Raw genomic sequence first — 22996 nt, forward strand, 5'->3', positions numbered from 1 at the left:
CTGTAACGCTGTGTTCTAAAAGAAAGCAAAGAGCATAATAAAAGTGACTTCAGCTCTGTAGCGTTTGATATTTTGTTCATGGGAAAAAAGATAAAACGATCCCTTTCCTCGTCCGCACCTGAATATGATTATTATTAAAGTTACTGCGGCCGGATATGTCAGTGCTCAGACAAGGCTTCGCTGAATTTCCTTTTTTCTTTTTAGTTTCAGTTTACAATCGATTATTGTAACGGGGGCTTCGAGGGTTTGTGCTTAAATTCACGCTGGCCCCCGTTTTAATAACAATTCAGTGAATCTCTAAGTACCATCCTTCCTCGCTGTAGAATAAGACAATCAATTTTCAGAGCAGCAATAATTCATAATCGTTATTTATGTTATTTATTTATTTCTTAAACCCGATTGCTCCCCCGAAGAACTACAGTAGAAAGGGAATGCAACGGGCACTTAACTCCGCGGGACGGCTTTGTACATTTCAAATGAGATTCCTTGAGGGGAGTTTCAAGTCTAACTCAGGTACATCCCCAACCATAGACCTAAAAGCTCCTGACCGGAAAGGTAAAAGAAGAACAAAAAACTCTGCCACGCTAATAAACCTGGATGTAGTTCCATACTCTTATACTGCATGTATGCAAATCTGACTCCCCTCTGAGGCTTGCCTGTGTTCCCAGGAGGAAACTTTACAAGCTTGGGAAAAGCAACGTTTCCCTGTTTTTAATGAATGCTCTTTACCCAGAGTTAATTTGATGGGAGTGTAACGGGGGAGGGGCACGAGCCTATTTTTATCTGTTGAATTCTGGTCTATGCTGCTGTCACGATCAAGTGAAGGAGCCTCGCACCTTTCACGCGGGAAGGCGGGGCGGGGCTGTGACTGACACGCCCGGAGGGGGAACGAAGGGGGTGAATTCTGGAGCCACAGAGCCACACTTTGGGTTCCCCACACCCTGCACTTTTATAACCTTGTAAGGAAGAAGGACCGGGCTCGAGATAATCCCCAATTTCTGATTGGCCCGCACATGGTTTGATTGACACGATCCCCCTGGCTCCGCCCAGCCCCAGTCACTTTATTGACACTAATGAGCGAGTTCTTTCCCACCGGTCTCCTGCTTGGAAGTGCTGACAGATCAAGGCAACAAATTTCAATTACAAGCCCTAATTTCTGTCCGCAGAGCGTTTGTGCCCCATGTCAGTCCTGCCTGGCCCGTCAGAGGAGGCAGAGCTCGGAGGAGGAGGAGGGGGAGGAACAGCGCCTCTGCAAACGGGACTAGTTTAGACAAACTTGGCTGATCCCTGGCATTGCACAAGCAGGGCGAGGAGACCCCCGCGCCCCTCGCCTGGGGGATCGGGAGGGCGGCAGGGAGCAGGACGCCGCTCAGGCCGGGCGCTGCAGCGCGGCGCGGCTTTGGCCAGGGGCCCGTGGCGTGTCTATGAGCCGGGTCTAGGGCGGGGAGGTGTGCGCGCCGGGCATGGCCGAGAAGCGGCGACCCTCGCCCGGCACCGCGATGAGTCTCAAGGCTCACGCCTTCTCGGTGGAGGCGCTCATCGGAGCCGAGAAGCAGCAGCACAAGCAGCCGAAGCGGCGCAAGCTGGGCGGCGAGGAGGAGCCGGCGGCGGCGGCAGCGGAAGAAGCGGGCAGCGGCTGCGAAAAGGGCTCCAGCGAGGGCGCCGAAAGCGTCCCGTTGCAGCCCCACGCTGGGGCAGCGTCGGCGCCTGGCAGGAGCTGCGGCGAGCTGGAGCTGAGCTGCGGCGTCCGGGGACCGGCCGGTGAGTCTCCTCTCCGCTCCTATCCCACCGCGCTGGGCGCTGCAGCGGGGCCGGGACAAACCTGCCCACCCCGCGCAAGCTGTCAAAGCAGCCAGGCCCCCACGCCGGCCGGGACCCGTGGAACTTCCCCGGGCACTCCGAGAAGGGGCGGGGGCCGATTCTGTCTCAGAGCCGAACCCCGGCGCGGCTCATCTTTGCTCGGTGTAAACCCTCCTGCGCCGGGTCACTCACTCCTGGCTTCACCCTCTCACTCTTCTGACAGCTTTTCAACTTTCTTTCCTCTCTCCTCCTCCCCTTTGAACCCGGCTTGGCTCCGGATCCAACACTTTCCTCCCCTCCCCTGATTATTTTTTCTCTTTAACACCGTGGGGCAAAAATCCCTCCCGCCAATGAGCTGGTAGTAAAATATCTGTCAGAGCGGAGATGTGTTAATGAACCTTCTCCAGGCATTTGGGGAAACCAAGGGCCTGGTGCGGGGCGACCGTGTTCACTTAAAAGTTCCTTTCCCTGCTATTTTTGACAACTGCATTTCAGACAACCACCACCCTAGCCCTAATACTAGACGTGAAGGAGCCGAGCCGAGGAGCAACGGGGATTCGTGTCAGTTAAAAAAAAACCCGGTGCATTAATATGGGAGAGAAGGACAAACTCTGCAGAGCTGAAATCAAATGTCCAACGAAATCTGACGCTAATTCATTTCCCACAAGCCCGCAAGCAGCAGCGCAGATGGCCTGGCTCGCTCTGCCCCAGCAGCACCAGGAAAACAATCAGCCCGATGTGTTCTCCTCGGTGCCAGGGGTTTGCTGCATGCCGGTGCTTAGGCCCGACGCTGTGCGCTGCCTGTCCGCGGAGGGCCCTGTCTGAGATGGGGGTACGGTTGCTATTTAAAAGACCCCACTCCGGCGTCTGTTATCAGCTTTGAACTCCAGGGCCAAACTCCGCACGTGATCGCGGCTGATTTTCACCCCGCGCTGGGACAGCCGCGTTACACACTGGCACAGGCCGCGTAGCTCTGCGCTGGGCAGGCCACGGGAGGGACAGCGAGCTATGACCGCGCTGGGCCGGGAGAGTGCGGGCGCGCTGCGGAGGCCCGGGCGATGCTCCAGGCCTCTCGCTGCCTCGCCCCTCGCTGCGGTGGGTGGCGTGGGGAGACTTTTGACTTGCTCTTTCTCGGTTGTTTTGGGGGCAAGGACTGGACCCAGCAGCCCTTCCCCGGGCTCTTCTCCGTCCATGGAAGAGCGAGGCGCTCCAAAGTCCCTGGAAGCTGCGGAGATCCCGGGCCCTGCTGCTCTCTGCCTGACACTCCCTTCTGCTTCCCTTCCTCCCGGCTCTCATTCCAGGCAGCTGCGAGGAGAGTTTCCTAGGAGGGTCCCCGCCAGTGTCGCCCGGCGGCTCCCCCAAGGGGTCTAGGGCCGGTTCCCCTTCGCCAACCCCGCAAGCGCCCCGGGTAGATCTGCAGGGAGCCGAGCTGTGGAAGCGCTTCCATGAGATCGGCACCGAGATGATCATCACCAAGGCAGGAAGGTAAAAAAGGCGCGGCGCGGACTTATCCAGTTCCCCCTTCTGGGGCAAATGCACGAGGGCAAAGGTACCCTTCTGCGACGGGCTGTTCTGCTGCACCGCTCAGGAGAGACGCAGAAAGCCAGCACCCAGGTTCCGCACCTCTGGGTGGGCGCAGCAGTACCGCGGAGGGAGAAGTTGCTTAGGAGTAATCGAAATCAGACGGCACTACCACATCACAATCAAATCGCGATGGGAAAACTGAAGAGTTGAGGCCCATTTTCCCGCAGGCAGCGCTTTCGTGTAGGGGTCCCCGAAGAAAGCAGTAGTTTGTTAGTCATTTCCACCCCAAACTCATAAATACATCAAATGAATTGTATTAAACTGGCTTGTTAATTTCTAGTCTCTGGTCCAATTTACAGTTGCAGGACAGGCACATTTTTCTTTTTCTTGGTACCCGTATTGTTTCTTGGAACTAGGGAAAGCCGGAGTTTGTAAGGAGGTTACAATTTGACTAAAATTAATTCCGAAGTCTATTGATAAAGGAAGATCAGACTGAGTACAAATGAGACAGGATATCCTAACTGCCCTCTGATTTATGCTATGCTCTCCTTCAGGTGGATAAACATATTGTCTCATAATATCTCTTTGTTCATTCATGTTAATCAAATACAAAATCTGATGCTGCAGAAGCCAGATTTTTTATGCTGTTTTGGACAGCTAATTTATAATAACTATACAGATGACATGCACAGTCTAAAATCTACAAATACATCAAAGTGGATAAAGCAAATTGATTTATGTGCTATGTAGATCACAATAATTTTAGATGGGCACAGGAGCATGTGGAGTTTTAGGTTTCCTGTTCATTAGGATGAAGTCTATGAATGTTGTATTCTTCTAAAATAAACTTTCCCCCCTTTCCAATGGATACACATGGCAAAAACCTGGCTAGTATAAAAATATCTGAACTTATTAGAAATTACAAAAACATATTTGATTGAATCCATATGCTACCTTCTCCATTTTCAGCGAGGCTTTATTAATGATTGAAATGCAGTCTTAACTAGCACAAAGCAACATTTGTCTTGAAGGTCCAGTCAAAGATTTTCCTTTTTTATCTTACAGGTGCACTTAAATAACAGTAAGAGCCAGTTAGCCAAGACAGTTTCACCCTGCTGTTTATTTAGAAATTATAGAAATAACATATATTTTTTCCTTCTACAATTTTAATTTCGCTAATTGTTTAGAACATCAGAAAACATTTGGATGGCATTTGGATGTATGTAATAAGAAAAAAAATCTTTTATTAATATGCAATCAACTAGTCATTATAAAGTTTCTTATTTTTGCCCTTCAGAATGAACTTTTCATCTAAAAGGCAAATGTCAAACACACAGTGAACTGAGACATGATTTTTTTTTATCTAAAATCCCCACATTGGTTAACTATTCCACTTTTGGACACCAAATGATCTAAATTATGAACATATTTATAAACATACATTGTACTTTGGTTTCTGCTTTCAATAAAGATGTTTTACGGTACCTTTCAAACATAGAACAACTCATGGATTTCACCTTTAGTATGTGAAACCGTACGTACCAAAAGTCCCTTCCGAATAAGGAACATATTGTTTGGTTCTAGCATGGTACATTGAGTTTTATAACTGCATCCTTGTTTTATATTTATATCACCATGTTTTTAATGGTATAATTTGTTGATATATAAGTGACACATCCTTTGCTGCTGTCAGTACTCATCTGACAATTTAAGTTTCTGCAGGTTGTGATCTTGCTTGATAAGAGCTGTTACTTGCACATCTCATGTAATATATGTCTAGTAACTGTCTAGCAGGTTGTAAATGCATACGTAGTGAAATAAAGTCTCAAAACAAAACGACTTACTATTTAACAATAAAGTTGAAATGAAATGGTGAGATTTGTACTCTCAAAAAGGATCAGAAAACATATGAAGCATTGTTCAGCAAAAATGCACTTTAAAAATCTGTTGTGACCTATCAAATGGACCATTTTGTGGCTATGTGGCCATAATGATAAAAAAAGGCTCTTACAGACTTCTCTGTATTAGGGAGGGGGGTACTCACAAACTGGTTACTTTGCTGTACAACTGTTCCCAAGTCCGTTTCATATTAAAATGACCTCCCTTTTTCTATGTTTAGGCGGATGTTCCCTGCAATGAGAGTGAAGATCTCAGGTTTAGACCCACATCAGCAATATTACATTGCCATGGACATTGTGCCAGTGGATAACAAAAGATACAGGTACAGTAACTGTAAAACACAAAGCTTGTGATGCAAACCATACAGATACGGCTGTTGGCAGAGAATATTAATCAACTATATATTAACAGAAGGTAGAGTTTAATGCTCCTCCAAATTTCTATTTTCATCTCAGTGCATAAAAATAAGTTGTTGTGCCAAGTATGCAAGAACAACTGCAGTTTTTATTGAAGTGCTTTCTACATTGGGCTTATGTTCGATAGCTAAGCAGTCAGTTGTTTTGCTTTTACAGAATGCAATTTAGCCCCAGCAAAGAGCAATTTTTAATGTATTTTGTTCCTAGTCCACGGCTACATACATCCACTTTGTGTCACTTTGTAGTTATTTCCTATGAATGAATAAATATTAAAATTATATATTCTAGTGACACTACATTAAAATGTAAAGCATTTAAATATACTTGAATTATGGTTCAAATGGATTTATGATAAATGCTGCTCCTTGTGTTATGGATTCAGATTAAAAAGGGATAACAGGTAGGTATCTTTAGTGATTTTGATTTGAATGAATTAATGGCATTACTGTCTATGAAACTTCATATTTTAAAGAATATATTAATGAATGACCAGCTATGCTAATTATTTCTTTAATACTTTAAAGAAGGGTCACATTTATGTGAACTCTTACCAGGGCAGTCCTGGGCTAAGCAAATAGTCCTGTGCCTATTGGACTACTGGTCTGATGAAATGTTTGCGGGTTTAGGCCCACAATCGTCACTATTAGCACGTTTAGAAACCTTACGAATCGAGGGCCTGACCTTATTTGCCATTAAAGTCAAGAGAAGATTTTTACCAAGTGGTTCAGTGGGAGCAGGATTGGAGCCTTACATATTATCATTTTGGTTATTTCAACCCATTGTTAGAACAATTCAGTAAATCTATTTGCCATAGGTTTAATTGTAGAACTATGAAACTTTAACATAGGGAAAGAAGGTCAAGCTGAACAGACTTACTCTCAAGGAATACTTTTTTTCTCACCATACCAACACTGAGTCTGAACTACATTTCTTGTGTAACTAAAATCATTAACTGTAATTTCCTCCTTCCACAGGCACATTTATGAGAATTTTAGTTTTGTTTACAGAGAAATTTTCAGCAAGGTGACAATATAAACACTGAGAACAATTCAGATAGTGGTTGTCTGGTGGGTTTTTTTGCTTGTTTGTTTTTGGATTATGTCATAACAAACCGAAACAGGTTTTCTCTGAGCTAGAGCAGTTCAATTAAAATGGAAAATCTTTATGCTGATTTGGATCCAAATTAAGACTTTGTCAACTGGTCATAACAGAAATGTAAATTTACACAGTACTGTGAGCATGTAGTTTCTGATCTTTACAAACAGCGATCTTTATGTCAGGACTTGAATAGAGTTAAACATTCTGATATTCAAATGAGGAAATTAATATTAAATATTAGTAGTTATAACAATGAATGTCTCTCTTTCATTTTAAATATATATGTATTAGTATAGTCCTTGCTGTCTGCACTGCTGACTATTAATTTTCCAAAAAACCCAAAGTCAGCTCATGTTTTCATATAAAAAATGCAGTATTTTCATGGTTGGCACGCACATATTTTTGTTAAGAATTTAGAATTATGTTTATTTTATCTTCCTGGTAAATGATGGTGTTACTTTTACCTGATTTCACTTTTCTATAAGCAAGGCTCTTATGCAGTGGATGTATTCTTTTATACTGATTATTATTTTAGTCCCATTACTGTGCTTGATACTTTACAAACTGCCTGCCCTGACCATCTGAACAGCAAAGAGATACTATAACAGTTGTACGCTGGGCCCAATCCTGCTCCCCTTGAAGTAAATGATTAAACCTTAACTGAAATGGTGTCAGCTGAGGATAATTTATATTTAAGCTTAGCAAAATTAAACCTTATCTGAAAAGTTAGGTATTGTTTTAAAATATTTTAAATAAATTTAATGAAGTACAATTTGTAATGTTCACACCTTAAAATAGGTAAAGAAAATATTAAATCTAATTTATTCACAAATTAAAAAGAATAATAAATCAGATAAAAATACTAAAACAAATAACAAACTGTATGATTTAGGTAGAGGATATTTCTCCACAAGAAGGAATCACAAGAAAGTACATATCATTTCATAATTGATGGCTTGCTATGATTTACATCCATGCATATTTGTAATGAATAATTTTGTTTCCACCATTGATAATGTTGCATATTCTTTTTTCTCTTAAAGAGGAGAACCGTACAAAGAGACATACCTGGTGAAAGTGTTGAAAGACATTTCTTAAAATTAAACTGAACTGTTTATTTTTTTTGCTAAGGGCATTGTTCTTTTTTCTGAAGAGTGCATGCCTATCAGACATATTCATTTGCACAGTTTTTAATTAGTGGTTTTTTTTTAAAAAAATTGTCCTGCAAAATAGCTGAATTCAGAATAAAATATTTTTACTGAAGGATAAGATACTTTTACTACAGAATGACTTTGTTTATTTTTTTTTAATAAAAAGAAACATAATAGGATGTGGGTTTTTTATTTAAATATTTCTGTGGTACTGTCAAGAAGATCAATATGGTTCTCACAGAAATCCTCTCATTTTAATTTCATTCTCTTTTTCATTGTCGCAAGATGTGTTGTATCTGGAATAGTTTTATTTGTGGACTGTTTCAAGTTAGAAACAACATGCTAAGTGAGTCACATAAAGAGTTGTTTATGTCATTGTATAAATTAAGGGCCAGATTTTGCTCTGTTACACTGGAGCCCATCCAGAGTGATGCCATTGAGATCAGTGGATCAATCACAGCGTAAGTGGTGGTCAGTGGAAAGACAGCAATTGGCTCTAATGGGAGTTGGATCAGGCTCTAAATGAGAGCAGAATTTGGTCCTGTCTATTGTTGATACTTTTGCTAATATTTTGTAACTCAGCTGTTTGCAGCAACTGAAAATTGAAAGTTGAAATGAAAGTAAATTAAACATGGTTTCAGAATAGCAGCCGTGTTAGTCTGTATCCTCAAAAAGAACAGGAACACTCTAAGGTGCCACAAGTACTCCTGTTCTTTTTTAAAAATTAAACATGTTATTTGCAGCAAAGAAGACTACTGTGTTTGTTAGTGCAGCTATTAAGGTAATCTTGACAGTGGTGAGAGAGAAGGCTTCCCAAAATGCTGTGACTTTGTTTATATTGATTACTTTCCCTTTATCTCTCAAATCTCAGTTGAATTTCCTAGCTATTTTTATAGATTTCTTTTAAGTGGTTTTTTCCCTCTTTTTTTTTCTGTTGGAAAAATGATCACTTCTCTCTGGGATATTGTGACTAGATTCATTGTAATTATTGTCCCTCAACATTTGTAGATTGACAGGTGCTGTACACACGAAGTCCTGCTATATCAATATAAATCAGCCTGATGAATTATTTCCAATTTCATTCTGACAGATGTTGGGCTTCTTTTCATAGGTATGTTTACCATAGTTCGAAGTGGATGGTGGCCGGGAATGCTGATTCACCAGTACCTCCTCGTGTTTATATTCACCCTGATTCACCCGCCTCAGGGGAGACTTGGATGAGGCAAGTGATCAGCTTTGACAAGCTGAAACTTACAAACAATGAGCTGGACGATCAAGGGCATGTGAGTATCCCGTGTCTTACAATATGACAAACTAGCACATCGGTCATCACATAAAGATTTTATGACATGTATCTTCCTGTTGACAAGAATGATCTCAGCCTTGCAAAGCTTCATAAAAATTGACCAGCACACATACAAAATCTGCTCATTCTTTTGCTTTAATAATTGATTGATGCTTTTTAAAAAATGGATGCTAGTTTATTTGCCCCTCAAAAGTATAAGACCCCTGGGTAAGTAGAATTGTGCAAGACTGAATTAACTAAAGTAAAAGTACAGAATTGCTCATATATTTTACCACCATATCTATCGATCTTGCAATTTCAGTTTTTATCAAAAAAGTGTGCTTAAACTCACAAGCAGTGAGAATAAATATTAGTAATATGTAATAAGTTTATGTGAATAAAAATACATTTAACTGTTTTTTTTAACTTAAACATTTATGTGAAATCCCATGAGGTGTTAATAATTGCACTCCAAAATGAACAACATGGGAGCTGGGTTCACTCTGATAATGATTTATTACATACCTTATGAAGCAAGACCCTTTCACAGCTGAGGCTCATTACTTCTGAAAAAGCTGGCAGACTGCTGCAGTATGAGTGTTCTGTTTGCAAGCTCTGAATTGTTTAGTTATGACATTATCTAATGTGACAAAATGTGTTTATATTCATATTTCCTTTTCTCTTGAAAACTGTTGAAACATGACAGATGTAAGCCAGCGTCTTTCCAACAATCCCTAAAATAGTTGTACTTGACACCTTAGGAAATAATTAAAAAACAAGAATTGTTTTTAGACAGGATGAAGTCTTTACTTTTGACAAATCCAGTAATAAATGGCAAATGTTGGCTTTCTTTCAAAGGGAACATTGAACTCAAAGTGTCTGGAGTTTTAAGAACTTGAGTGACAAGTCGGAGACCGGATGTGGGTTCCATTGACTCTAAAGTAGCCAGACTTATTAAATAGGATGATTCCTCAGTCACGAAAAGGAATAAAATGGAATACCCCTAGCACTATATGCAAAGATGCTATATATAGCTATCAGCACTTTTCTTCTATGCACATTTCCCATTGAAGTCAATGGGACCGCTGCTTGCAGAACAGTGTGAGAACCTGGTCCCAGTTGTAAATTCTACAAGCACCTCCATTTTCTCTAAAGAAAATATGTGTCTGTAGGGTATGTCTGTTCTGCAGTCGTAGGGTGTGACTGCAGCTTGGGTGGGGTTACTGAGCTAGCTGTAATCCAGCCAGGTTGGGTACGGGAGCAGTGAAATCAGGGTTCCAGGTGGGCTAGTACAGCCCATGCTGAATGTCTCTACATGGGAGGTGGTTGTAAAGTGATGGGGCCAATTCATAACTCATTAAATAATGGATTTGTGCTAGGGATAAATCTAGTCCAATAACTCTGCTGTGTTAAGCCCTGTTCTTTATCTCTGCACTCTTTTTTCAGTTCTTTGCCTATCCTTTGTTTATGTTACATAAGTATGAGCAACTATTTTTTCCCACTCGGCTGCAAGAAAGATACATAGTATGTTATCGTCAGATGTGGCAGGAGTTAGATTGCTGTTTCACTGTAGATATGTCCATAAAAGGTTTTGAATTAACAGTATTTCTATTTAGGATTTAACACCTCCCCCCAATATTTACACTCTTAATCTGTGGAATTATGATCCAGGGGTCTGATTCTGCAATCCTGGCATGAATAAATGTTACTCAGCATGAGAAGTTCCATGGGTTTCAGTGGGATTACTTATGTATCTGCAATTAATGTGAATGGGTAGCACCAACATTTTATTGAAGTGCTTAAAAAGTGAAGAGAGCTGTAATTCTGGAAGACTCCAATTCTACAACTGATAGGCTATGTCTACACTTGCAGTTAGTAGTGTGATTCCCAGCTCGTGTAGACATACTCGCACTGTGTGCTAAAAATAGTAGTATTGCGTTGGTAGCCTGGGCAGAAACGAGCGGCAGCCTGACCTAGCTGCCCCAAGTACGTACTCATGAGGTCCAGACCGGTTTGTACTCAAGGCAGTTAGCCAATGCCACCCCTCACCGCTGCCCCATGTTACCATTGCTACACTATAGTTTTTAGCATGCTAGTTCCATGAGAGCTATAGAGAGTAGGTGTAGGTGAGCTGGGAATCACACCCCTACCTCCAAGAGTAGACATAGGCAACCGTTCAGGCAGATTGTTGTAACCACTGACTTCAGTGAGGCTACACATGGACACAGCAGTCTGCCCATGTGCTATCAGTTGTACGACTGGGGCTCAAGATTTAATCTTGAAGATGGACAAAGAGCTAAATTACTGTATTGTATGCTATATACTATATTGGCCTTGCACAATATAGTGCAAGTATATACTATACTATATTGTGCAAGGCCACATTTCAGGCTTTCTTCTCCCTGAGCTGAAATTCACAGTGTTTTTAGTGCATTCTTATTCACGGTGCAGAGAAATTTAAAATTACTGGAGCACTCTTTATTTATTAAAGTTTCAGTTTGGAAGCTAGCCAAGTAGTATTCTTCTACAGAGATTCAGGACACATTGAACTGATTCAGAACTACAACATCCCTCCACTCCCAAAATAAAACAAAAAAATGGAAATTTAATGTGTTTTTTTAAAAGACAATAGAAGGTTGGTTGCAAAATTCATATTTCTAAAATCTGGGAAATTGCAAACACTCACTGTTATCAGAAAAGGCAAAAACAGAAAACAGAGATGTGTCTATCTCAATGGGTCCATTTTTTCTTTTTGAGTAGCATGAAATGCAGAATTGAAATGACTGTGCAGCCTCTGGGGGCCTCCAGCAATAATGGAAAAGGAATAATTGCACATTTTGTGATGAATATAAGCCACTTGGCTTCTACAGTTCTGGTCCCCACTCACCTCTTGAGGGTCATGTAAGGAGAGACAGAATTTAGCCCTCAGCCTTTGCCTCTGAACATATTTTATGTGTCCAGTTCTCCATTTTGACACCCTGTTGATTTTGCTCTTTTCAAACACCTAAGTATGGCCAGTTTACACACAGTTTTTCTCCACTAGTGTTCTGGGGCTTGATTCTGATCCTTCAGCAATGTAACTCCGTTGACCTTCATGGAATGACAGTAGTGTAGTACTAACTTACTGGCACTGAGAGCAGCGCCAGTCACATTTCACAAGGCTGCTTGCTGTTGCAACTAATCAGTGACACTAAGTAAATAGGTAAAATACTCTAAAGTTAACATTACACATTTTTAAGGGGCATGTTAAAATACTAACCCAGGTGTCCTACTATCCTCAAACTGTATGTGCAACTCACATTCATGTGAGTTGGGGCTACATATGTGAACTGAGGACGTTAGTATTATTAGTAAACATTTATGTTGTGGAAGTGAGTAATGGCCAGCGAGGTCAGGGCCCTGTACAGAATGACAGTAAGTGACAGTGCCTACCCCAATTTTAGCCCTTTGTTTAGAACTGAACATGGCTACATTTCTTAATATTTTAGGGCCACTCGCTTTCCATTTGAACACTTCCTGTAAACACTCCAGTGTGCTAATGTTGTCATCAGCATTTTGATTGGGAGTTCTTGTCTTCCCATTTTTATAGTAATGTTGTATAAATGGACACATGGACCAGATCTTGAAGTGGTTTTGCACATAGAATCCCCATGTGAATTTTGCATGTGGAACAACTGGAGGGTCAGGTGAAATTTATAAAGATACATTTTCAATGTGATGCTTGCGGACTTAATGGGAGTCACCCAGTTAATTTGTTGCAGACTGCTTTGAAAAGGTAACACATCTTAAATTATACTAGGCACTAATCTCCACTGAGACACTGGGTTATAATGCCGTCCCTTGCAAACACATCAGTATCATCAATTAGAGATTTTATGATGATGAAAAGGAAATCTTCATTTTACGACTGACACAGATAGACAAACACGCTTCACTCATCACACATACATACTTCCTCTTTCTTATACTAGCCCCTCTCCCCTGCAGTCTCTGGAATAGAGGATCCCAGGTAAGATTGATCCTCTTTGATTAGAACTGGTTGAAATTTTCACACCCTTTTTATCAAGATTTCAATGGAAAACAAATTCAATATTTTTGACATTCTTCCACTAACGACTTTTGAGTAACTTGTTTTAACCCTTAGTTTGAAATAGAGTCTCACCTGTGGTATTTAAATTGAATTAAACTTGTCTATTTTCTCCCCTCTATAATGCAGGGGTCAGATTGCAGGTGGAGGCAGGCCATTGCTCTGCCCACCTTCACAAGTTCGGAGTAGCTGTAGATTTTTTGTTAAAATGACCTGCAGTGAAAAGTTGAAAAAGTTGACATTTAAATTTGCATTGCTAGGTTTTGTGAAGGTGATAGGGGGCAGTTCACAGGTCATAGCCCCAAATGTTTCTCCCCACCTCCAAAGCCTGAATAAATGAGCTTTGCACAAAGGGTCAAAAAGGATTTTTGCTTGGTTGGTTGGCTTGGTTTTTGAGATATGGGGAAAGGAACCTGGCAGCTAGGAGAAAAGTGTCTGTGTTCCTTGTGCCGCTAGGCTGCAGGGCAAGAGGGGGAGGACCCATGTTGTGCTGGTGTTATTGATTGTTTTTTGGTTATGCATAAGGCTCCCGTCATTGGGCTCCATTGTGGCAGGCATTCCATAAACATCTTAAAAAGAAAGTCCCTGCTACAAAAAATGTCATGTGTGGCTGTGCGTCCATCAGCCGTTGCTCGGCACTGTCACTTTGTATGGAAAAGTGGAGTTGCAGCAAGGGCCTTCTGCATGACATGCATGCCCATGAAGCAGTAACAGTGGCTTCCCTTGTGTTTAGGGCCTGCTGTAACTATTGATAGGGCCAAGGTTTGTTCTTCTGTGCTGTTGTTTTGTTCTTTGTGTCGTTCCACATTAAGAACAAGATCTTCACCACTACAGGGAAGACACTTAAGTAATTTAAAATGAAAACTTAAATGCTGCAAGAAATGATAGCACCCCCAGAGAAATGATGCCGTGGTACACTGATCGCTACCTGCTGTCACAGGCTGCTGTGCCTCATCTCATGGTTCCATTGAAATATTTGTTTACGTAGGGTGGTCAGGAAGCTGAAGACCTTCATGGGTAATCAGTCCAAGAACAATGAACCTAAGGGGGAACAAAAGGGAAGAGAGTATGAACAAAATATTAACATAGTCGTTATTTAAAAAATCCTAACAATGCAATATTAATATTTAAGATGAGCTATTCTGGAAGTACAATTAAAGTATGTGGAAGGCCAACTTGCTTTCTAAGTGCTGGACTGTCAGTTTGCAATTGCAATTTGGGTTGTTGCACTGTCCCTGGAGCAGTCTGGGAGGGAGAATGGGACTCTTCAAGTCACAGAAATGGTTTGCCTGCCTTGGTCTTCCTTACTCCCATTCACAGAGTGCACCATGGCCTGGATCTAAAGGAAATGAATCAATATTTTATTAAACCCAAAAACTGTACTGATCTGCTTGTCAATTTGAGTTTAATTATCTTAAATAAAGAATGGAATCATCTGAGATGGGTGTCGTTGACTGGGTCATGCTGTGTAATGAATTTTTAAAGGTATGCAGCCAACTTAAAAAAATAAGTTCAAGGTAATGTCAATTCTGTGGCCATTTTTGTGGTTTGCATGTTTCCTGCTTTTTAAAAGACCCACACAAACGGGAGAAACTGACTGATTCTCCAGGGACAATGGCGTAGAGCCAGTCTGCTCAGTGCTATTAAATGCACAGAGGAAGCAAACTGAAAACATAGAGCTTTTTTTCTCTAATCAATCCGGGATGGCATTACTAACAACAATAGAGGGTAACACATTTTCAGGGAGAGGTGTGATTTAGTTGTTTGCTTATTAAATTGGCAATGTCTTAGGCCCACTTCACCATTGCCCTGCACCTTGTGTAGTCATTTAACCCAGTACAAAGGCGGTGTGTGTGTGTGTGTGTGTGTGTGTGTGTGTGTGTGTGTGTGTGTGTGTGTGTGTGTGTGTGTGTGTGTGTAAACTTCTGCCTAATCAGAATAGTAGAAAAGCAATTTATATTCAATTATACTGATGTAAATGACTAGGCACAGTGTAGGGCAATGGGCAACTGGGGCTTTAATGCATAGTTTTAGCTTGATCCTGCATTCTTAATGCACCCATTGCTCTCTTACATCATCAGGTATTTAGGGTGTGCAAGGAATGCAAGATCAGACTTTTGCTGTTAGTCACCTGCTAATTCTTCTTTTATAGACTTTTTTCCAACAGAAAAACTCTGGAAAGATTGTTGGAAGAGATATTTAAACACTCAGTTCAACAAAGCCAGTATATAGCCTTTTGCTCTGTGTGAGGCTATAGAAGCTGGGGAAGTCACCTTGAATTAGAATAACCATAGGCAGGACCCTACCAAATTCATGGTCCATTTTGGTCAATTTCATGGTCATAGGATTTTTTAAATCGTAAATTTCATGTTTTCAGCTGTTTAAATCTGAAATTTCGCAGTGTTGTAATGGTAGGGATCCTGACCCAAGAAGGAGTTGTGGAGGGGGGGGGAGTGATCACAAAGTTATTGTAGAGTGGGTTGTGGTACAGCCACCCTTAGTTCTGCACTGCGTTTGGTGCCGGTACTGCCTTCAGAGCTGCTGGCCAGGAGCCCAGCTCTGAAAGCAGAGCCGCTGCCAGCCACAGCACAGAAGTAAGGATGGCATGGTATGGTTTTGCCACCCTTACTTCTGTACTGCTGCCTGCAGATCCAGGCCCTCAGACAGCAGCTGCCACTCTCTGACTCTTCAGCTCTGAAAGCAGCAACGCAGAAGTAAGGGTGGCATGGTATGGTATTGCCATACTTATTTCTGCGCTGCTGATGGGGGGGCACTGCCTTCAGAGCTGGATGCCCGGCCGACAGTCACCGCTCTTTAGCTGCCAAGCTCTGAAGGCAGCACAGAAGTAAGGGTGGCAATACTACAACCCTCCTAAAATAACCTTGTGACCCCCCTGCAACTTCCTTTTGGGCAGGATTCCCAATTTGAGAAATACTGGTCTCCCCCTGTGAAATCTTTATAGTATAGGGTAAAAGCACATAAAAGACCAGATTTCACAGGGGGAGACCAGATTTCACGGGGGGAGACCAGATTTCATGGCCAAGAATTTGGTAGGGCCCTATCCATAGGGGACTGCCTGAAGTCATTTATTGGAGCTCTTCTGATGTCATTGTCAAAAAGCCCAGTTGCAATATAAATGAAAACCTTGATTATCCAGAAACTTTGCTTATCCAAAACAGGATCATGTTCCCCAGCCAGGACTAAATGTATTAAAAAGTACTCTGCCTAGTCAACCCATATTTATCCAAGCTAATGTAATGTCCCCCATTTCATTTGGATAAATGAGGTTTCATGGTATTTGGCATTATTCAGGCTGGGTGAAGTTAAAGGCTCCATGTTGTGATGCCTGATTGCATAAGCACTCTGTGGCTGCTAAAGAAGCAGGAAATTTAAAAAAGGTTGCTCTTGAATCTTGATTAAAGCTTCTGCAAGCCAGTAGCTATGGGACTGGTGATTTATTTATTGATTAGACCTTCCAAAAGTTGCCAAGCTTCTGATTTTTTAAAAAAGAAATCTTTATTAAAAGGGTGTTTATCTTTAATGAAATGGAATAAAACATAAGGACAGATCTATGTTTTAAGCCTCCTTCGGAATGTAGAAATACCACTGCAATCCTACAAACGATTATGGATGTCTTTAATTTGAGGCACTGATATTCATAAGATTTTTATCGGATCAGGGCCTAAATCCTTAGTAAAGGGAATTGTTCTTTTTCCTAAATTGACACGTGTATATTGTGGTGGGTGTATTTATTATTCCCGCATAAGTAATGCTCCTTGTATCTGTTTACATACTGTAAATACACAGTTGCTAACGTTTGCAATTGTGACATTTGGTGGTTTTCTTAAAGCCACTGCTCTAGGAGTCATGAGAATCTCAGCTTTCATTTTAAATAAAATCCCAACAAATTATGTTTCTAGCCCTTATGGTCACAAAAACCTACCAGCCAAATCCACCACCACCATACTTGAAGCATTTTCAATATTTTCTTAAAGTTTCAAAATCCAGAAAGCAAACTGATATTTTTTAAAAATCTCATATGGTGAAATCCATCCCCACTGAAGTCTATGGCAAAATTCCCATTGACTTCAGTGAGGCCAGCATTTCACCACTCATTATTTTTTAAGTTCCTCACTCATGAATTTTGAATGCTTAGGGATGTCAATGTTGTAAGTATATAGTGATTAGATTACTGTAATGAGACCCATTATAAGTTATAGAAAACTTAATTTCCAGGAGATTGCATGATAAGCAACACATGCCATAATCTTTTTCCAAAATGCTACCAGCATTGAAATAGTGGGGCATCCTTTCTAATAAATGTTACCTTTTCTTTGTTTTCATTTGTATAGATTATCCTTCATTCTATGCACAAATACCAGCCTCGCGTCCATGTCATTCGTAAAGACTGTGGTGATGATCTGTCTCCAGTCAAGCCCATTCCTTCAGGAGAAGGCGTCAAAGCATTCTCCTTTCCTGAAACTGTTTTCACTACTGTAACAGCATACCAGAATCAACAGGTAACTTTGGCTTTCTTGTTAATGTTTTACTAGCTTTATAGAATACATCAGACAAGTACAAGAGAAGAAAAAGATAAACTTTTATTTCACCACTTAGTAATAAGGCATTTGTCTAGTACTCTAAATATTTAATAGCTTTTTATATTACTGTAGCATGTAGATGCCATAACTGAGACAGGAGTGCCGGTGTGCAAGGCACTGTACATAGTAAGGGATGGTTCTTGACCTGAAATTCTTGCAGTTTAAATAAACAGGACATAAGAAGTTCTATCCCTGTTTTACAGATAGGGATTGAGATACAGTTCCCATGGGAGTTGGGTGCCTAAATACCTATGAGGATCTGGGCCAAAGAGACTAAGGCCATGTCAACATGTACAGCGCTGCAGTGTAGTGGCACCACTGCACCGCTGCAGCATGTCTGTTTAAGATGCTCTATGCCGACAGGAGACACTCTCCCACCAACATAGCACTGTGCACACTAGCGCTTATGTTGGTGGAACTTATGTCAGTCGGGGAGGTGGAATATTCACATCCCTGAGCGACATACATTTTGCTGACATAGGCTGTAGTGTAGACATAGCCTGAATGCCAGTTTTTTAAAGATATTCTGCCTAAAAATGCAGATAGGTACATAGGCACTTCTGAAAATCCCATAGGTGCTTATCACTCACTGATTTCAAAACAGTTTCCAATGTTAGTCAAGTATTAATGTCCCCAGGTTGTCAAAGAGGAAGTTAGTTTTTAATTTAGTAATTAATAGCTTTCATTAACTTTTAAAGGAGCAGGATTGGCCCATAAACAACCTATTCAAATTCACACAGTGAGCTGCAGAGACAAAATTAAAACCCAGGTTGCCCGATTCCTAGTCTTCTGCACTAGTCACTTTGTCTAAGTATAACACACAATGACATCATATTTAATATAGTAACATTATATTCATTCTAAATAATTTAGCACAATTATGTTTTGGTTTGTATATATGTTTGTATATATAAATATAAAGTTTGTGCTTATTCATGGCCTACTTTCTTCAGAAAGTAGATAGCAAAAGGATTTAATGATGCAATATAAAAGTATTTTATTTTCGTGTGTTTATAGTATGTACATGTGATCATAGCTGCTTAACAGAAATCTTTCTCATTCAACATCTCCTTCTCTACCTGTATATATCTTATGTAACTTTGTCACAGACAAAGAGGCTATGCACTGTCTTAGTTGAAGAAGCAATGTTTTCCAGACAACTTCTTTCAAGAATCCCAGCCAGCCTGGGTGTAAAATAAACACTCATTGACTTCCTTGGGGGATGTATGCAGAGAACGATTGTGGGATTAGGTCTTAATTTATTGTGTTAAAAAGAAAAACACATTCAACCTGCAAATGGGAAGAAAGATCTACTTGATTTTTTATAATTCTTAAACAGAATGAAAATGGAAAATTCCAATGACAGCTCAGGTTTGGTGGGTAAATTTGCTATGCATATCACTTAAACTGAATTGGTGGAAGTTTTGCCATCACTTTATTTTATTATCTTTACAGATCACTCGATTGAAGATTGATAGGAATCCATTTGCCAAAGGATTTAGAGATTCTGGACGTAACAGGTAAGCTTTGGAATAATGGTTTGTCTGCAGTGACAAAATCAATTTGTTAAAGGCTTTAAAGAATGGTTACCATGCTCACAAAAAGGGGTTTCTGTTCTTACAGACCTTTCAAGCTTGTAAGAACTAGGTGTCCCAGTCCTAGCCCTAGAGTTATAGAATTAAACCTAAATTCTGTGCATGTAATGACTAGTATACAACCTTGAAGGTTCACTGTTTAACTTGATTCATGTACTAATATACACTGCAGCTTATCAACGTAGAACATGAAAAGAAAACTTGCACACTGTCTGAATGGTGATTCTTTTATGAATTGCATACTAAACCCTTCCACCTGAAAAAGAAAGCATTTAATTGTATTGCATATGGTGCAGTAATTTCAGTGACCACTTTGCATTTTGTTTCCTACAAGTGCTGTATTTATGACCTGACCTTCCAGAGAAGAGAACAAACTGTGTCAGTAAAAATGTTCAGTGTGTGGCTGCCAGTTTATTAGCTTCTATTTTAGTAGAAGGGTGAAGCATTGGAGATCATTTTGGGCTCACAGCAAATCGCAGAAGAACTCAGATTTACTTTTGGAGAGCAAATTAGTATTTTTTTAAATGGATGATGTTGGGAGAGGAGGAGATGAACATTACAGCACCTAGCAGAGTGGGGTCCTGGGCCATGACTAGGGCAGAAGCCCTAGTGCTATGATACTACTAATAATAAATACTAATAATACAAGGGGAGAGATGACTGATAGGAATCTACTACAAAGTATCTTAGACTTTCACACCAAGCACTTGCTGCTGTCAAGGATTAAGGGTTTTCCTGATTAGAAATAATTGGCCAAACTCAGCCCTGGGTCAAAATAGGCACCACTCCATTGGCAGAAGGGAGTTGTGCCTGAATATGTCAGTTGCGATTTTATGTTTGCAGTGTTGTTGTAGCCATGTTGGTCCCTGGATATTAGAGAGACAAGGCGGGTGAGGTACTATCTTTTATTGGACCAACTTCTGTGGGTGAGAGAGACAGAGCTCTTCTTCAGGTCTGGAAAAGCTTTGGTGAACTTAGTCCTTTATCTTAGAATTGAGTAAACAACTAACTTCCAGATAGAGTTAGTTAAGGAAGAAGCAAATTCAATTTGCTGAATGCCATGCTATATATTTAATAAGAGAGAGAAATTCACCCGATGTGCTTCTGAACTCCTTCAATGACCATCTGATGGTATATTTGATATATCTTTAGCACCTGCACTATTCTTGGGGCTGTCAAATGCCCCAAAATAAATAATCCCTGCACAGAAGCCTTTGGAGAAAATCCTCACACCACTGCAATCAATAGCAAAACTCCTACTGACTTCATTGGGGCCAGATTTCACCCTTTATGTTCCAACAGACTCCCTTGGAAGATGGGATGCGCTTTGAAATCCAAAGGTGGGGATAAGTTAGAGAGCAGTCTTGCAACTGGGTTTGCATGGATAGAGCTCCATTGACTTTCCTCAGCTTCTGTGTGATTGCAGGGGCCCAGCCACACAGATCCTGTTTCTGGACTGGGACCTAGTTGTTTTTGTTTTAAACCATAATTAAATTCTCTTTGTGTGGATGTTAAATGAAAAGTGTCATTCAGAACGATGGAAATGTGAGGCTATTCCACTGAAGAGGGCCTCTTTGTAAATGGTTTTATTCTGCCTTTAAATACAAATCTAAACGCCCTTTTGTTGCAATAAGGAAGTTTACTGTAGAAGGGGCACATCCTCAGCTGCTACAAACTGATGTAGCTCCATTGCAATCAATAGTCCTGTGCTGACTTACACGCATTAAGGACACGGCCAAATACATTTGGGATTGTGGTTCATATTTTCGATTCCTTTTGCAGCAAGTTTTTTTCTTTTCTTTGAAGAATCTAAATGTAAAGGCTTTATTTTCTACAGCACTCTATAGTATGTCTTTTACATAGGCATTATAGTCTGTACCGAAAGTTAAAGTACTGTGGTGTCATTGTATTCTCCTTTTGGATTCATTTTAATTGTATACTGTGCTGCAATAACCTTGCCCTGTCACACTACATAAAACAATTCTGTTTAATTAAAAATATTCCCTTTCAGGTCATTTACAGTCTCACAGGCTGCTTTATAAAGATCAGTAGCCTTGTCCTTTAAAAGCACCCTCTGTACTTTTGCAAAGTGAAACACAATTTATGTGCTGAGAGTAGTTTCATTCTTCAGTTAGGCCTTAGGTTTGACCCTATAAAAATCGTTTCCTTAGGAAGGTACCAAAATTTCTTTTCTTTAAATACTTCAGGAAAAACATAACTGTTTTGTTAAATAAACTTGGCCATTTAATAGTATAAATTAGGGTGGTGATAAAATGTGGAAATTGTTCGAAGGCATCTTGTATAAATTATCGCCTTGGCTACACTCCTCCAGGAGGTGGCTTTTATCTCCACTTTAACTAGAAGTGAAAAGTCACCATTACTGCAGAAAATGAAGGCTATGTTTTAGTCCAGGTTGAGCTAATAAATACTTTATAACTGTTTCCTGCAACATATCTGTGATCCTGCTGGAACTGCAGTGTGAAAAAAGCAATATCAGAAGAGAATGTGGATTGCCTCAAATCGGACTGTTTGCATATTTCCAGTTTACAGAGTGTTGCTGTTCAAAGGCAAGCATTTGTTTGTGGTATGTGCTCGATGTCGACACTTAACAAGCCTTATGAGTGTAGCAATCAAAACTAGCAGCAAAATTATACCAGGGTGCTGACATAGTAGCATTGCTTGTGAATTCGTGGCACAAAAAGAATGACCTTTATATAGGTATAAGATCAAATTGGTTTATATAAATGTATGTGGCACATCCAATGTGATGTCTGGTTAGACAATTATTTCTATTTGTCATTCAAAAACTTATAAAGGCTGAGAGAAAACTCTTGAAGCTATTTTATCAAGATATTTTTTACCCAATAGCGCCAAGTAACAGGCTCAAAAAGAGCAGCACATCCACGAGTCACCCATCTTGTACGCACAAGTGTTGAATCACATTTTAACAGAAGTTGTTTTATGGATCACTTTCCTTCTAATGTGAGATGGCAGATCGTCCTGCTGGCAATCAGACTTATGTGGAAAAGTCCTATTAGGAAATTATTAAAGGTACTGCTAGCAGTTTTTAAAAAGTGATTTAGCAGCTGGAAACAAGAAGAGCCAGCACCGTGGGACCAGCCAGCTCTCCGTGACCACCAGCACATTCACTACAGATCACTGGTGGTCCATGGACCAGAGTCTGAGAAACATTGTTCTAAAAATATTTTTTTTCCTGAAACATACAGTGTGTGTGAGACTGAGTGATGAACTAGCTACAAAAAGTGACAAGCCAAATACAGATCATTCTTTTCACATAGTGGTGTTTTTGTTCTATTTAGAATGGGACTGGAAGCTTTAGTGGAGTCCTATGCATTCTGGAGACCTTCACTGAGGACACTTACATTTGAAGATATACCCGGGATCCCCAAACAAGGTAATAATCTTATTTGTAGTCCTGAAAAAAACCAAAATGTCTAAAAATAAAATTGTGCTACCACTCCTTATGAAAAACTAGATTTGTGTATCACTTACAGAAAAACTAAGCTTAACTCTAAATGC

The 22996-nt window shown here is 40.6% G+C and overlaps 1 protein-coding gene across 1 annotated transcript in view; it reads left to right on the plus strand.

Annotated features, from left to right (window-relative positions):
* The first annotated feature begins 1092 nt into the window (after positions 1-1092).
* The window catches only part of TBX18 (T-box transcription factor 18), a 28211-nt gene continuing 6307 nt past the window's right edge, over positions 1093-22996 (plus strand). The window contains exons 1-7 of the mRNA XM_039528435.1: positions 1093-1761; positions 3102-3285; positions 5444-5545; positions 9000-9171; positions 17613-17780; positions 19317-19381; positions 22777-22871. Of these exons, the coding sequence (XP_039384369.1) occupies positions 1464-1761; positions 3102-3285; positions 5444-5545; positions 9000-9171; positions 17613-17780; positions 19317-19381; positions 22777-22871 (1084 nt within the window). The 5' untranslated portion in view covers positions 1093-1463. The remainder of the gene's footprint in view (positions 1762-3101; positions 3286-5443; positions 5546-8999; positions 9172-17612; positions 17781-19316; positions 19382-22776; positions 22872-22996) is intronic.

The sequence above is a fragment of the Mauremys reevesii genome, linkage group 3 (genome assembly GCF_016161935.1).
Source record: "Mauremys reevesii isolate NIE-2019 linkage group 3, ASM1616193v1, whole genome shotgun sequence".
Classification (NCBI taxonomy): Eukaryota; Metazoa; Chordata; order Testudines; family Geoemydidae; genus Mauremys; species Mauremys reevesii.